Source organism: Nyctereutes procyonoides, unplaced genomic scaffold (genome assembly GCF_905146905.1).
Source record: "Nyctereutes procyonoides isolate TBG_1078 unplaced genomic scaffold, NYPRO_anot_genome, whole genome shotgun sequence".
Lineage (NCBI taxonomy): Eukaryota > Metazoa > Chordata > Mammalia > Carnivora > Canidae > Nyctereutes > Nyctereutes procyonoides.
Genome location: NW_026575128.1, coordinates 10,426,650 through 10,443,470, shown reverse-complemented (window position 1 = coordinate 10,443,470; position 16,821 = coordinate 10,426,650). Strand labels below are relative to the sequence as shown.

Sequence of the window (16,821 nt, the reverse complement as noted above, 5' to 3'; positions counted from 1 at the left end):
TAAGTATCTGATAACTATTTGCATTTCAAACACATAAAACTTTAGAGCTCTTTCATTTCTTTCCATCCTTCCCCTCTCTCTCTGTCAGACAAAGAAAGAGCCTGTGAAATATTTAATACCTGAGGCTGCTACTGGGTCCTTGAGAATAGCAACTACTGCTTTATAATTGCAACACTTTATGAAAATTCTGAAGTACAATTCATTCCGTGCCCTTGCCACTACTCAAGTAAACAAAGATTCTACCATTAAATTTTCCAAGTTAAAAAGAATGTCTTATTACATAATCAATATCTGCCATACATACACATTGTGGATGACTTCTTTCAGGCCAGTAATTATTCAGTAAATTACTATTCTAGGGCACTTACTGCCATCCTATGAGGTTTGATAAAAAAAGTAAAAGTTCTCAAAAGAGTGCCAAACTAACTCCTATATAACAAAAATAGGAAAAACATGCCATATAGTGTTTTCATTTATATACCTAGCTAATTCAAAACTATTGCTGGTTTACCACAAAAATGTTTTAACTTGAAGAACAGTTTGTTGATTCTTTAAACTAAGTTACTATTACCAAAATCCACTTGTCATATGCAACAAAACTAATAAAAACCAATTTTTATATATTGTTTATTCAACTGCATGACCTAATTTTCTTTTATTTCTAGGCAATTAAGAAACTCACACTGTCTTCCACATCTCCGGTCTTCCAGCCTTTCAACAGCATTTTAGACACAGGAATCTGAAGTTCATTTTCTAGAATCTGTTTAATCTCTCCTGTATAAATATGAAAAGACAATGTTACTAATAAAATAACACAATCAACATTTGTCCATATCCATGGCTACCACTAATATTAGGCATATGGTACACAGTCAATGACATCTGTCTGATGAATAAATAAGAAAAATTTCCATAGTCCAAGCTTCAAATCTTGAACTAAATGTTGCCCCTTTGAAGGACTCCAGTTTTAAGATTAATTATGAAAAAGACTCTACAATTAATTAACTAGTTAATTGCATAGCTTTTTAAAAGAAACAGATACCAGGGAATGGGGGTTTGAATATAAACAAATATTTTAAATCAATCAACTGACGATACGACTATATGCTCAGCATATGGTAGGAACAGCAGGTAAAGTATAAAACTTGAAGTGGTATAGTATAAGCAAAGCAGATTGTGGAATGAAAATTTGGGTTGAAGTCTTATTTTAAAGAAATTAAATATCTATTCTTAGTTTTTGTATCATAAGTGGATAATAATATTGCCTTTCTTAACTATTTCCAGGGTCTAAGGATAAAAGGAAATAATATCCGTGAAAGCAGCTGAAAAAATAAAGCCAATGTATATAATCTAGAAGACAATCTAAATTTTGTTAAAAAGACAAGCAACCGAATTTCAGAAAAGAAAAAAAAATTGTGTTGGATAAATAAAGCTTTAAGAAAAGAGATAAGACTTAAACCCAGCCAAACCAAAAGTTATTCTATTCAGTGAAGACAAAAGACTTAAAGGTAAAAGGCAAAAATGAACATGATGCTAACGAAAAACAGTGAGGAATCAAAATCTTCCCAGTACTCCACAAATTATTTTTCACAAATCAAGTCTACTTACAAATCAATCAGCTGGGCACCTGGGCAGCTCATTGGTTAAGTGTCTGCCTTTGGCTCAGGTCATGATCCCAGGGTCTTGGGATAGAGCCCTGCATCAGGCTCCCTATTCAGTGGGGAGTCTGCTCCTCCCTCTCCTGCTTCCCCTACTTGCCCTCTCTCTCTGTCAAATAAAATCTTTTTAAAAATATATAAGTAAATTAATTAATTAATTTCTGGAACTACAGTATATTAAATAGATCAGATGAATCAGGATGTATAAGTATTGCACATATCTACTTTTATTAGGTTGTTGCTAGTCTATATTCTTTTTTAAGATTTTGTTTATTTTTAGAGAGAGCATGTGCAGAAAGAAGGGGAGAGGGAGAGGGAGAGAATCTCAAGCAGACTCATGCCAAGTGCAACATGGGGCCCAATCTCACAACACTGAGATCATGACCTGAGTCGAAATTAAGAGTTGGACACTTAACCAACAGAGCCACTGAGGCGCCCCTTGTCTATACTTTTAGATTAACATATAATTCAACCCCATTTTACAATAAGTGGTTGAATACTGATAAAACTGATTATATTATATATTAAAAGAGGAAAAATAACCCCACACTGACAAAGGAAAAGAAGGGGGGAAAAACTTATGCTACCCAAGTACTATGGAAACACAGTTGCCAAAGTAGGTACCGCCACAAACACTTCACTGCCTTAGTGACACAGTCTTACTTCCCCAAAGAAAATTCTTATCTGAGCACTTCTGAAAGTGATTAATATATTTTACAAGCACAAATTGTTAACAGCCTTGACCTTCAAAAATGTCACTGCTGACAAAGTAATGTTCTGTTTGTGGAAATGGTAGAATAATAAGCCATATTTTTGTATCAAATACATACAAATATTGCCTTTTCATTTATGGCTAAGGTTGGTATTTCTAGAACTGTACTTGTCTAGAACTAAGCTTATGCTCTTGAAAGTCTGCCCAGTGTTTTCCTCTTAGAATCTGATCTTCACTTGACACCTTCTACTTAGATTCTTGGAGACACTCTTAGCATTCATAACCTAAAAGAAGTTTCTTAAAGAAATAACAAAAAGAGATTTTAAGTTGAAGTTGCAGTTACTTTTTGCAGCAAGCTTGGGTAACATATAGAATAGTCTAATTCTACAGGTGGAGAGGAACAGAAAACAAAACCAGAATCTTGATAGCAACCTGAGTTCTTCATATTTTAAAAATTTATTCTCTTTTGGTTTCAATTTCTTCTTCTGTAAAGTGGGGATAGTATTAGTGCCAATACTTCATTGAGTTGCTGCATTGGAATCACATAAGGCATGGGAAATATTCTGTATTAATATGTGTCTAATACACAAGGGACTCAAAAATGTTGGTTATTTTGATTTGTGTTAACTAAGGTAATACACACATAAATGTCTAGCACAGAATGTAACCAGTATAGATTCTAAAAACAGTAGTTATTGTTTCAGGAATACCCAAAATAATCTAGGTCAGTGAAGTACTAGAATGCAGCAAGTTTTAGAGCCAGTATTTGTATCTGGGTCTGCATGACACCAAAAATCTTAGCCCAAGATAACACAAGCATGCTAGTATGTTACTTGGGAAAATGTGAAGATATGCAGATGTCATCAAGAACAGTCCACTGAATGTGCAAACCATTTATCTGATAAGGAGTTAATATCCAAAATATATAAAGAACTCACAACACAATAGCAAAACACACACACACAATCCAATTAAAAATGGGCAGGGGTGCCTGGGTGGTTCAGTTGTTTTAAGCATCTGGCTCTTGATTTCACCTGAGGTTATGATCTCAGGGTCCTGGGACTGAGCCCCATGTTGGGCTCTGAACTCAGCAGGAATCTGCTTAAGGATTCTTTCCCTCTTTCTCTGTCCCTTCCCTTATTCTCTCTCATTCTCTAAAATAAATAAGTAAATCTTTAAAAAAAGGGGGGGGGGGCAAAGGACTTGAATAGATATTTTTCCAAAGAAGATATACAAATGGCCAACAGATAAATGAAAAGGTGCTTGGCATCACTATTAGGGAAATACAAGTCAAAACCACAATGAGATATCACCTTGTGCCTATTAGAATGGCTACTACTACTATGTTGAGAGATAACAAATGCTGGCAAAGATGTGAAGAAAAGGGAACCCTTCTGTACTGCTGGTAGAATTGTAAGTTAGTACAACCACTAGGGAAAACAGAATGGAGGGTCCTCAAAAAATTAAAAACAGAACTACCATATGATCCAGCAATATATCCAAGGAAACAAAAACACTATGTCAAAGAGATATCTGTGCTCTCATGTTCATAGCAGCATTATTTACAACAGCCGAAATATGGAAGTAACTTAAATGTCCATTGATGGATGAATGAATGAAAAAGTTGTATGTATACATTTCAATTTTATTCGGACATAAAAAAAGGAAATCTTGCCATTTTTTTGACAACATGAACAAACCTTGAGGGTATTATACTAAGTGAAAAAAGTCAGAAAAGTATTTATACTTGTATAAATAAATATAATACAATAATATATATTATATAATTTATATAAACATTATATTTTATCTCACTTTTATGTAGATCTAAAAAAAAAGCACACAGAAAAAGAGCTCAGACTTTTTAGTAAACACAAGTGGGGAGTTGGGAATTGAATGAAGGTGCTCAAAACTTCCAGTTATAATATAAATAAGTACTGGGGGACGCCTGAGTGGCTCAGCAGTAGGGCATCTGCCTTCGGCTGAGGGCGTGATCCTGGGGTCCCAGGATGGAGTCCCACATCAGGCTCCAAGTGGAGCCTGCCTCTCCCTCTGCCTATGTCTCTGCCTCTCTATCTCTCTGTGTCTCTCATGAATAAATAAATAAAATAAATAAGTACTGGGGATAAAATATATAACATGATAACCATTAACAATACTAAATGGTATATTTTAGAGTTGTTAAGAGTAAATCCTAAGAGTTCCCATTACAAAGAGAAAACTCTTTTTTTTTGTATTTGTATTAGATGATGCATGGTAACTAAACTTGTTGTGGTCATCACTTTACAATATATGCAAGTCAAGTCATTACACTGTGCTCTTTAAAAGTATACAGTGTTGCATATTAATTACATCTCAATAAAACTGCAAAAAGATTTTAAGAGTCCATTGACTCCAATAGGATATTTTTTTAAAAAACCCAACTTAGATTATAATTTACATATAATAAAATTCACTCTAAATTTTGACAAATATATACACCACTATAACACTACCACAATTAAGATAAAAAAACATTTCTTATATCACGAAAGGTACTCATACCCCTTCAAAACAAAAACCTTCTCCTATCTAACCACTGATCTTTCTTCTCACTCTAAAGATTAGTTCTGTCTGTTGTCTTTTATGTCTGGGTTCATTTGCTCTGCATAATGTTTTTGACATTCTAATCTATACCAATACCATTTTGACATACCTACCTATACCAATAACCAGTACTTTCTCATTGTTTAGTATTTCATTATATTGTAAAGTAGGCAGCTTCTGAAATGCCTTCCAATGCTCCCCACCCTCGTGGTATTCATGTCCTTTGTAATTCCCGCCCCCATGAGTGTGAGTTATATCAAGTTACTTCTAATGAGAATATAACAATGGTGATGGGATGTGACTTTGGAGATAGGTTACAAGACTATGGTTTCCATCTTGCTAGCACACTCTCTCTTGCCCTTTACTTGTTCTCTGATGAAACCAACTGCCTTGTAAACTGGTATATGGAGATGCAAATAGTAAGGAACAGAGGGCAGCCTCCACCCAAGAGTGAGTGAAGAGCTGAATCTCTTGGCTGAACAGCTCATATGGAAATGAATCTTGTCAGCAACCACATCAGTGATCTCAAAAGTGTATACTTCCGTAGTTGAGCCTTGAGATGACATATTGATTGCAGCTGGTAAGAGAACGGCTAAGCCATGCCTGGATTCCTTATCTACATAAACTGTGAGATAACAAATGTTTTCTTAAACCACTAAATTTTGAGTCATTTGTTACACAAGAACAAATGAAATACATATGGATATTGCACAATTCGTTTATACATTTACCAGCTGATGAACATCTGCGGTATTTCTATTTTTTCCCTACAGCAAATAAATCTACTATGAACATTGTGTAAACTCTTTCATAAATATGTGTTGATTTCTCTTGAATAAATATCTAAGAATGGAACTGCTAGACTGTATGATTAACTTTGCTTTACAAACTGCCAAATTGTTTTTCCAAGTGATTATACCATCATGCATTCCACCAAAATTCCAGAGGTTACATATCACTATTAACAAAAAGAATTTTCCGCCTTTTTAATTTTCACCATTCCAGTGGGTGTAGTTTCTCACTGTGTATTCCCTAATGATTAATAATAAGTAATGACACTGAGAATCTTTTTGTGTGCTTAAAGGCTATTTGCATATCTTCTACAAAGCATTGAATAGATGTGTTACAAGTGGACCTTGCATTGTTCTTGATCTCAAGAGGGAAGAATTTAGTCTTTAATTATAAAGTATTATATTAGTTGTATGTTACTCAGCAAAGTGCGTTATGAGGTTGACAAAGTTTCCCTCTATTCTTACTAGTTATGAATTTAAGATTTTTTTTTACACAAGAATGGGTATTAAGTGCTTTTTTGCTCCACCTACTGAAATATCAGATGAATTTTCTCATTTATTGTTCTAATATGGTGAATTACAAGAACAAATTATAGGCTGTTAAACATGCTTTGCATTCCTGGATAAACTTGCTTGACCATGAGGTATATTATATACACAAGTATTTTATTATATTTTACTAAATTCAACTTGCAATTTTTTTTTTTTTTAAGATTTGAGAGAGAGCAAGAGAGTACATGAGCGAGAGTAGGGGGCAGAGGGACAGAGACACATAGATTCCACAGAGCAGAGAGCCCAACTTGGGGCTTGATCTCATGAACCTGAGATCGTGACCTGAGCAGAAATCAAGAGTCAGATCTTAATTTGACTGAGTGACCCAGGCACCCCAACCTGCAAATATTTTGTAAAGGATTTCTGCCTCTGTAATTGTTAGAAATACTGGTCTGTAGTTTTCTTTTCCTGTAATGTCTTTGTCTGGTGTTAGTATTAGAGTAATGCTGGTTTCATGAAATGAATTAGGAAATACTTTATCTTGTCTCTATGAATGATTGCTAGTCTTTCTTCCTTAAATATTAGACAGGCTTTACCAATGAAGCCATTTAATAATATTGGGTTTGGTTTCTGGGAAGGTTTTTGGGCAAGTTTTTGATTGTCAATTCAATTTATATATTTGATGCATACCTATATAGATTTTTAATTTTTTCTTCTGTCAGCTATAATTTGTACCTTTAACATAATTTTCATAGCTTCTTAAAGTTTGATATATCTTTTAAATTTACTGACATAAATTTGTTCTTGATGTTGCCTTATAGCCCATTTAATGTCTATAGGTTCCTTTCATTTCCAATATGAATAACTTGTGCTTTCTTTCTTTTGTTCTTATTAATAGTAGCAAATGAATTATCAACTTTATTCATCTTCTCAAAAAGAGCTGTTTTATTTTGTTCATTTTCTCTACTATATATCCATTTTCTGCTTTATTGATTTCTGTTTGCATCTATACACATGTATAATTTGCTTCCTTCTATAGCTACTTTGGAATTATATTTGTGCTTTTAAAAAATTAACAGCCTTATCATTGACATGAAATAAGCTGCACACATTTAAAATCTACAATCTCATAAGTTTTGACAAATATATCCAAAAAGTGAAATTCATCCTAATCAAGGTTGTAAATTTATCCATCACCCCCTTCAGGTTTTTTTTTTTTTTTTATGCTCCCTGGTAATTCCTCTACACTATCCTTACTTCATCCTCAGAGAACTGCTTTGATTTCTTTAACTATGACTTAGTTAGAATTATCTATGATTTTATATAAATGGAATTGCAGAATACATCTGTTCAATTTGGCTTCTTTCACTCAAACTAATCTGCGATTCTCCCACATTATTATATATAACAACAGTCCAGTTCTTTTATTACTAAGTAGTATTACATTGTATAAATATGCAACAACGTGTTTATCCATCCAATGGTTAATGGGCATTTGGGGTTTTTTATGGTTTGGTGTTTTTACAAATAAATTGCCATGAACACGTTTTGATAGATATGCTTTTATTTCTCTTGAGTAAATACCTAGAAGATGACTGGACACTGTATAATAACTTTGTGGGAAACTGCCAAACTCTTTTCTAAAGTGGTTTCTATTGTGAGGTCTTCAAATTTACTAATCTTTTCTTTTTCACTGTCTAAACTGTTAATCTCATCTGGTAAATTTTTCATCTCACACATCATGGTCTTCATCTCTGGACACTCAATTTGGGTCATTTTAACATTTAACATTAATTTCAATGACTTATAATTTTAAACCTTTCCTCTTTTTTATTTTTATAATTACAATATACATTTGTTTAAAGTAACACATTTGCAGCTCAAATTGCTCTAAATTGCATGTTTCATGTTTACCCAACTTCTTAAAAATATTTGTAGGACAGCTGCAACCACATATTTCAAATCCATGATTATTTCTTTTCCCATTCTTCTCCTTACCAAATAACTTCCTTCAGATATGGTTCAAGGAATAATTTATCCTCTTCATATTTTGTCCTCTGCTCTGTAGGCAATATCTGCTGCCTCAAAGTCAGGGCCAGTGCTCTCTTAATGCGAAACATCCTGTTATAAAGGTTCTCAAGAAGCCTTCTTATGGCCTCTTTCACATCATCATTCTCATATACCATCTTGCATTAAACCCCAGTTTATTGAACTCTGCCACCAAGGCAACCACAGGCCTGCTCACATTTTTTACCCTTTTCTCTTTTAAATATAAGTATGAGAGTTATAAAAACTATTTTAATGTCCTTACTTGCTAATACCTTTTTTTTTTGAAGATTTTTATTTATTCATGAGAGAGACAGAGAAGCAGAGACATAGAGGGAGAAGCAGGCTCCTTGTGGGGAGCCTGATGTGGGACTTGATCCCTAGACCTGGGACCATGCCCTGAGCCAAAGGCAGATGTTCAACCGCTGAGCCACCCAGGCATCCCTTTACTTGCTAATTCCAAAATTTATGTCAATTTTGTTTTTTGATTTCTCTCTTCATTATGGGCTAAGTTTTTCTGCATCTTTGAATGCCTGGCAATTTTTATCAGACGCCAGACACTACAAATTTTACACTGATGAGTACTAAATGTTTTTTTATTCCTATAAATATACTTTGGTTTTGTTCTAAGATGCAGGTAAGTTACTTGAAAAGTTCATTGTGCTTGGGTCTTGCTATTAAGAGGTCAGTGAGTATCATCCAAGTAGCAATGAATCTAAAGCTAATTATTCCCCATTACCAAGGCAAAAAAGCCTTGCATACTCTATCCAAGCTTCATGAATTATGAGGTTTTCCTATCTAGTTTGTAAGCACAGATACTATTCCTAATAGTATTCTAAGCATTTTTGGTGGTTTATTTAGCTATTTTAGGAGTAACAGTAAATCCTGTAAATATAAGTGGAAGGAGGGGAGGGGATACTTTTCCCAATTCTTAGTGGAAGTGTTGATCATTGCTTTTAAAACTTTCTTCTTTTATAATTAAGAATTTGAACCATAAATGTCCCTCTCAATACCACTCTGTCAGCATCAAATGTTGGTATGCCATGTTTCCATTTTAATTTAGTTCAAAATATTTTGATTTCTTTTGTGATTCCTTCTTTGACCTATGGTTTATTTAGAAATATGTTGTTTAATTTCCAAATATATCAGGATTTTCCAGACTCTTGATTTCTGTTAATTCCACTATTGTCAGAGAACATACCACACATGATTTTTTAACTGGCTGAGTATATTTTTCGCCTTAATGAATGCACCAACCGCCCATGAAAAGAATATGTATTTTGCTGTGATTATGAGTAGTCTACATACTTCAAATAGGTCAAATTGGTTGTTGATATGTTGTTCATATTTGCTATTGTTCTGAACATTTACTATGAGAAAGGAGTGCTATAATCTCCATTTACATCACTGTGGATTTTTCCATTTCTCATTTCAGTTCTATTAGTTTTTGTTTCATATACTTTCAAACTGTTATTAGACCTATACACATTTATGATACTATGTCTTTTCGATGACTGTGATGAGTTGCCATCTTCATCACAAAATGTCTCCATTTGGACTTAATGATATTCATTGTCTAGTCTACCTCATTTAATATTGTAATACAATAACATGTTACTAACATTTCATACCCTGGTTAGTATTTTCCTATATATATTTTAATATTATACTTTATATTTAAACTGAGTTTCTTGTGCATATATATTTGGTTTTCCTTTTTTATCCAGTCTCACAATCTCTACCTCCTAATAAGAATGTGAGATAGGGGTGCCAGGGTGGATCAGTTGGTTGAGCATTCAACTCTTGGCTTCTGCTCTTGGTCATGACCTCTGGGTCAAGAGACTGAGCTGTGTTGGGCTCCTATCTTGGTACAGAGTCTGCTTGGGAGTCTTTCCCTCTTCCTTTCCCGAAGATTCTGCCTCTCCCCAGATGTGCATGCACATGTGCATACTCTCTCTAAAATAAGTGAATAAAATCTAAAAAAAAAAAACAAAAAACAAAAAACATGAGATATTTATATTAATTATAGCTATGGTCCTATTGTTTTCTATTCATCCTATCTTATTTTTCATGGTCGCTTTCTACCTTCATTTGAATTTATTATTTTTAGGTATTCCATTTCATTTTAGCCCTTAATAACTATAATCTGCATTTCAATGTTTTCAGTGATTACTCTTGGGTTTACAATTTGAATTTTTATTTATTTTTTAAGTACACTCCACGCCCAGTGGGGAGCCCAACACAGGGTTTGAACTCATGACTCTGAGATCAAGAGTCAGACGCTTAACCGAGTCACCCAAGTGCCCCAATATGAATTTTTAACTTCACACAGTCTGCTTTCAAATAATATAGGACTTGTCTTACAAAAGTATACTCATATTCTCCTTTCCTGTTCTTTGTGGTATTGTTTTCATACATTTACTTCTATCTAAATCATAAACCCAATATACTGCAATTACTTTCACTTTTCAAATGTCAATCTTTTTTAAAAATTAAAAATTAAAAAAAAGTTTCATATGTACCCAAATATTTACAATGTCTGGTGTTCTTCATTTATTTGTGTTCATCTAATTTTCCACCTGTTATTTTTTTTTCAACCTAAGGAACTTCCTCTAACATTTCTTGTAACTTTTGAAGGAAAAATTATTTAAGTCTTCATTTCTGAAAGATACTTTTGTTGGATATAGCATTAATGTTTTATTTCTTTAGCACTTAAAACTATCACTGATTACCTCTGGGCTTGCACTGCTGATAAGAAGTCTACAGTCATTATTTTTAAGTGTTTTCCATTGTGCAATGTGTCTGTTTTCTCACCTCTACTTTAAAAATTTTTGTACTACTCATTTTTAGCAATTTTATTATGATATGCCTTGATACGGTTTCCTTTGAGTTACTCGTCATGGAGTCACAAGCTGCTTATATTTGTGAGTATACATTTTTCATGAAATTTGGGTATTTTTCTGTTATTTCTCTTAAATTTCCCCCTTTCTAACTAGTCCCTCTAGTTTAGGAACTTTAACCACACATACATTAGACTACTCTCTACGTACCCCAAGAGTCACTCACACAACATTCCACACCCACCCCTACTCCTACACACAACAAAAACACAAATAGAAAATATTTTTTTGCTGTGTGTACTTCACTTTGCAATTTTTTATTGCTATGTCTTCAAGTTCACTGATCTTTTCTTCACCAGTATCTAACCTCTCAACTCCTTTTAGGTAAATTTTCTTTTTTTGCAGATGTTATATTTTAACTCTGGGATCTCCATTTGAACAATTTTCAGTATTTTTCATTTCTTTCCTCATTGCATTCTAGATTTCCTTTAAACTCTTAAGAATAGTTATAAAATTGCTTTTAAATCTTCATCTCCTATTTCTATTATTTTTACCATTGATGTACTTTTATTTTCAAATTTTTCTTCAGGTTATGGGTTACATTTGGCTACTTCTCATGTCTACTAGTTTTTGACTAAATATCATTCATCATGAAAATTACATCGGGATCCCTGGGTGGCACAGCAGTTTAGCGCCTGCCTTTGGCCCAGAGCGCGATCCTGGAGACCCGGGATCAAGTCCCACGTCGGGCTCCCGGTGCATGGAGCCTGTTTCTCCCTCTGCCTGTGTCTCTGCCTCTCTCTCTCTCTGTGTGTGTGTGTGTGTGTGTGTGTGTGTGTGTGTGTGTGTGACTATCAATAATAAAAATTAAAAAATAAATAAATAAATAAATAAATAAATAAATAAATAAAAGAAAATTACATCAATGAGTGTCTATATTTAGTGGTTTGCCTTTGAAGAGCGTAGAAGTTTATTCTGACAGGCCTTCAATTTTTACACATATCAGATTGATCCTTTTTAGACTCCTTTACAACACTTTTTAGGGTGGATCTAAAGCAGCAATTCTCAAAAGTATAGTTCACAGACTCCAGGGATTTCTTGAGACTGATTGTACAGAAGTAATGCTAAGTAAAACTGCTGGTACTTTACCACAAATCAAAGTAGTAATGCTAAGGAGCACCGGGGTGACTTAGTTGGTTAAGTGTCTGACACTGGATTTTGCCTCAGGTCATGGTTTCAGGGTCATGAGTTCAAGACCCATGTCAGGCTCCTCACGCAGTGCAGAGTCTGCTTGAGATTTTCTTTCTCCTTCTCCCTCTGCTCCTTCCTTCACTTGCATGATCTCTAAATAAATAAAATCTTAAAAAAAAAAAAAAAGTAGGGACACCCAGGGGCACAGTCAGTTAAACATCCAACTCTTGGTTTTGGTTCAGGTTGTGATCTTAGGGTCATGAGATTGAGCCCTATGAGGCTCCATGTTCCGCCCACTGTCTGCTTAACAACTCTCTTCCTCTGCCATTGCTCCCTGCTCTTGCTCTCTCTCAAAATAAATAAATAATAAAAAATTAAAAGTAGTGATACTAAGCTGAACTAGTAGACATTGTATTCACTGTATTGTATCCTTAACCACAAAATACTTGCATTTAAAAAAAGCCATGAAATAACAAAAAATATTTTTATTAAATCTTGGCGCTTTTAATATTATGTATGATGAAATTGGAAGTACTCGTAAGGCATTTCTGCTACATACTGAAGTAAATCGTTTTTCTGTTTACAGTGTGAAGCAAACTTTTTTCACAGAACACCATTTTTACTTAAGCAAATGACATCATGCCATGTTATTCAGACTTGACATTTTCTTAAAAAGGAAAAAAGTAAGCCCATCAATTCAAGGAAAACAAATGACAATTTTTTGTCAATGACAAAATTTGAGCCTTCAAACTAAATTGCAAATTTTTTAAAAATTTGTATGTATCATTATGAGCTCTACAACTTCCCCATACTTAAAATACTTTTCTGTGAGATCAGTGATATTAACAAATGTGATTTACTGATATAATGCCATCTACTAATACTTGGTTGGTCTAAGTGAACCAATATTTTCCAAATGACTATTTCATAGATTTTAGAAAATCATACACTAAACTGAATATTCCAGTGAATTTTAATACAACAATACCAAAATTCTGCTGATGTGGTTTCAGATTTTACATTGCCACTAACCTTTAAGAAATTATCACTCCCGAGGTTTTGGTTGTAGTAGCAAATAAGAATATCAAGTAAAGCTAAGAATATTATCTGAAAAGGCTATTATGATACTTCTTTTCTCTTATTATACATCGGTGACACCATTTTCTTCACATACTCCAATAGAAATATTGCAACAGAATGAATAAAGTAGCAGATCTAAGAATCAAGCTGTCTTCTATAATAAGTAGACATTGACTAATTATTGAATATTTTTAAAATTTCTCAGTTTTAATTACTAACACAGAAAATATTCCTCTGGAGCCTCTACTAACTGTCCTATATGTTTAACAGTGTCTCCTCTGGCTGGAAGGAAATTAATAGTCTCCTAACCTTACCCGTGAGCTCAAGGAATTGTTCAATTTAGTGCAGATTACTATTCAGCTGAAGATTTGAGGGAAGCACAATCCAGACTTCTGGAGTTTTACTCCTGCAGCTCTCTTCTCTCTAATATTCTGCCCATGGGATCCCTGGGTGGCGCAGCGGTTTGGCGCTTGCCTTTGGCCCAGGGCGCGATCCTGGAGACCCGGGATCGAGTCCCACATCAGGCTCCCGGTGCATGGAGCCTGCTTCTCCCTCTGCCTGTGTCTCTGCCTCTCTCTCTCTCTCTGTGACTATCATAAATAAATAATAAAAAAAAAAATTTTAAAAAAAAAAATATTCTGCCCAGAAGACTCCAGTCATCTCAGCATAATGGATCTCTGAGCTTTTTTTTTTTTCCCCATCTCAACAAGACTGTTAGGTACTGCTTGAGTTCCCTTTCTGTAAACAATGGTCTAGAAATTTCCTTTAGGCAGAAATCAGAGGAAACTATTGAGCTGACCTATTTATTTCCCATTATGCAAGGATCATAGCCCTATTACATTGTCTGTTGTCCAATACCTAAAGATAGTGGTTTCATATATTTTGTCCAGTGTTATGGGTACTTTCAGTAGGCACCACACCAGTTATTCCTCCAGGGGCAGAAATAGAAATTCTTATAATTTTTATTTCTCAAAGTTACTGCCAACAAAAATCCCAATGTTTTCGTAGGTTTGAAAAAAGTTTCATAAAAACTAACCAATCAGAAAAAAAAAAAAACTAACCAATCAGAGGTGTAACTCATGAAAGCATATTTAGCTACTATTAGGCATATTAATTCTGTTTTACAAATTAGTGCTTACCTTTACATTGGAAATTATGATGATTTGTATTCATGTGGTTTTATATTAACATGAACCATAAATTATTTCATCTAACAATTTGTTCTATACATCAATAAGGATTTTACAAATACTGCTACAAGTACAATTATCTTTAGTTTTTTTAAAGATTTGATTTATTTATTCATGGAAGAGAGGGAGAGACATAGACAGAGGGAGAAGCAGACTCCTTGCAGGGAGCCAGATGTGGGGACTCGATCCCAGGACTCTGGGATCACACCCTGAGCCGAAGGCAGCCACTCAACTGCTGAGCCACCCAACCGCTGAGCCACCCAAGGCATCCCATTTTCTTTTTTAAAAAGATTTATTTATTTGAGAGAGTGACACATACACACAACATGAGAGTGGGGGGAAGGTCAGTAGAAGGGGGAGAGATTCTCAAGCAGGCTCCCTGCTGAGCACAGAGCCTAATGCAGAGCTCAATCCCAGGAACCTAAGAATAAGATCATGACCTGAACCAAAATCAAGAGTCAAACACTCAACTGACTGAGCCACCTAGGCACTGCATTTTGCTTTTTTTGTTTTAACAGCAACATTTCTCTAGTTTTCCAGTTCTGTGAAAAGAAAGCTAAAAAAAAAAAAAAAAAAAAGGAAAGAAAAGAAAAGAAAAGAAAAGAAAAGAAAAGAAAAGGAAAAAAAAGACTACCTCAAACATTAGTCAGCAATCAGTCTAAACAGATTCTGGTCTGGTCAACAGAGAAATAATTGGCAAGAGGTCATTTAGTCTGTTGCACTATAATAAACTATAAATAGATTTATAAACACTTTATTTGCCATTTAAATACCTAACAAACAGATATTTTATATAGTTGTTTTTATCTTCCTTCAGATTCCAAAGTTTTAACAAATATACTGTCTACAGAATTTACTTTCTTTCAAGGTCATTTATTTGGAAGGAATATGTAGTTTTAAACCTTATAATTTGTAAAGGCAACTAAATATGGGAGGAAGAAAAAGCCGATTATATCAATACAAAGCAAATTAAAACATGGTTGTTAATACATTCCGATTATTTCCTCTTACAGAGGAAAATGTGTAGTGAAAATTGGATACTGGGACTGTATTAACAATATCCAAGTAGAATACAGCATATTTTTGCAATGCTATGATCACTAGGATAAAAAGCATTATCCCAGTTTGATCACTAAGTAACTATTATTAAAGTAAATTATAGGCCTTCTCTGGGCCTCAAATTCCACATTAATTTTTTAAAAAGCTATGAATACATTTCATATTAATGACACTTGTAATGCCACCTGTTGCCATTTTTTTAAGTTGAAAAATGACAACACAAGGTGGCGCCAAAAAGTTAAAACTGCCCCCAAAGGAAAAATGATTAGCCTGTTTCAGTAGACACAATAAGGAAATCAAACCCATCACCCAAAAGAAACAAAATGTCTAATAATAAATCACATTTTTCCCAAGCACAATCCTCAAAACTTAATATCTTCCCCCTTTATTTCATTGGTATTTTTGTAAGTCAGAAATATTTTAGTAATTCCAATCACTTATTTCAAACATTTTAAGCTATAATGCCTACAAATATTCACTTGAACTATGAAAGCTATTATTTTGAGGAAAATCAGATTAAGATTCTGTATCAGAAGAAGAACCACATTAGACTTTTAAGACTAGAAAGAACCCATCTCAGAGGCTGTTTAAAACTGCTCTATGGGTAGACCGGGTGGCTCAGTGGTTTAGTGCCACCTTTGGCCCAGGTCATGATCCTGGAGACCCAGGATCAAGTCCCACGTCAGGCTCCCTGCATGGAGCTTGCTTCTCGCCCTGCCTGTGTCTCTGCTTCTCTCTCTCATAAATAAATAAAATCTTAAAAAAAATAAAAATAAAAAAAACTGCTTTGAAATATTACTTCCCCAAGAACAAGTAGGACTTTAATGGCAAAGACTACAAGGCAATGCTCCATTGCTTCTCCCTCTATTCCACATTCTGTCCTCACAGATTCAAAGATGCAGTTCCTGCATAACTTGCTGCTCAAACATATAAATCTGAACAAAAATATCATTAATATAACAAATATAATTATCAAAATAATAATAGACGTGGATATTTAGGGGTTCTGAGACAAAAGGATTCTAGAAAATGCTGCTCATCTTTATGAGGTTACTTATACTGTGTCACTGTGTCCTACAAAAACTTGAAATTACACCTAATAATGCATATAAACACTCTATCAGACTACTCTAAAAGCTAATGTTGTGTCTGTGAGATTAAAAGGCATAAGTCCTT

At 34.2% G+C, this 16,821-nt stretch overlaps 1 protein-coding gene across 2 annotated transcripts in view; it reads right to left on the bottom strand.

Annotated features, from left to right (window-relative positions):
• Positions 1–16,821, bottom strand: part of FAF1 (Fas associated factor 1) — a 454,188-nt gene that overhangs the window by 269,501 nt on the left and 167,866 nt on the right. For both annotated transcript variants that reach the window (XM_055341966.1, XM_055341967.1), the window contains exon 5: positions 683–774. In XM_055341966.1, the coding sequence (XP_055197941.1) occupies positions 683–774 (92 nt within the window). The remainder of the gene's footprint in view (positions 1–682; positions 775–16,821) is intronic.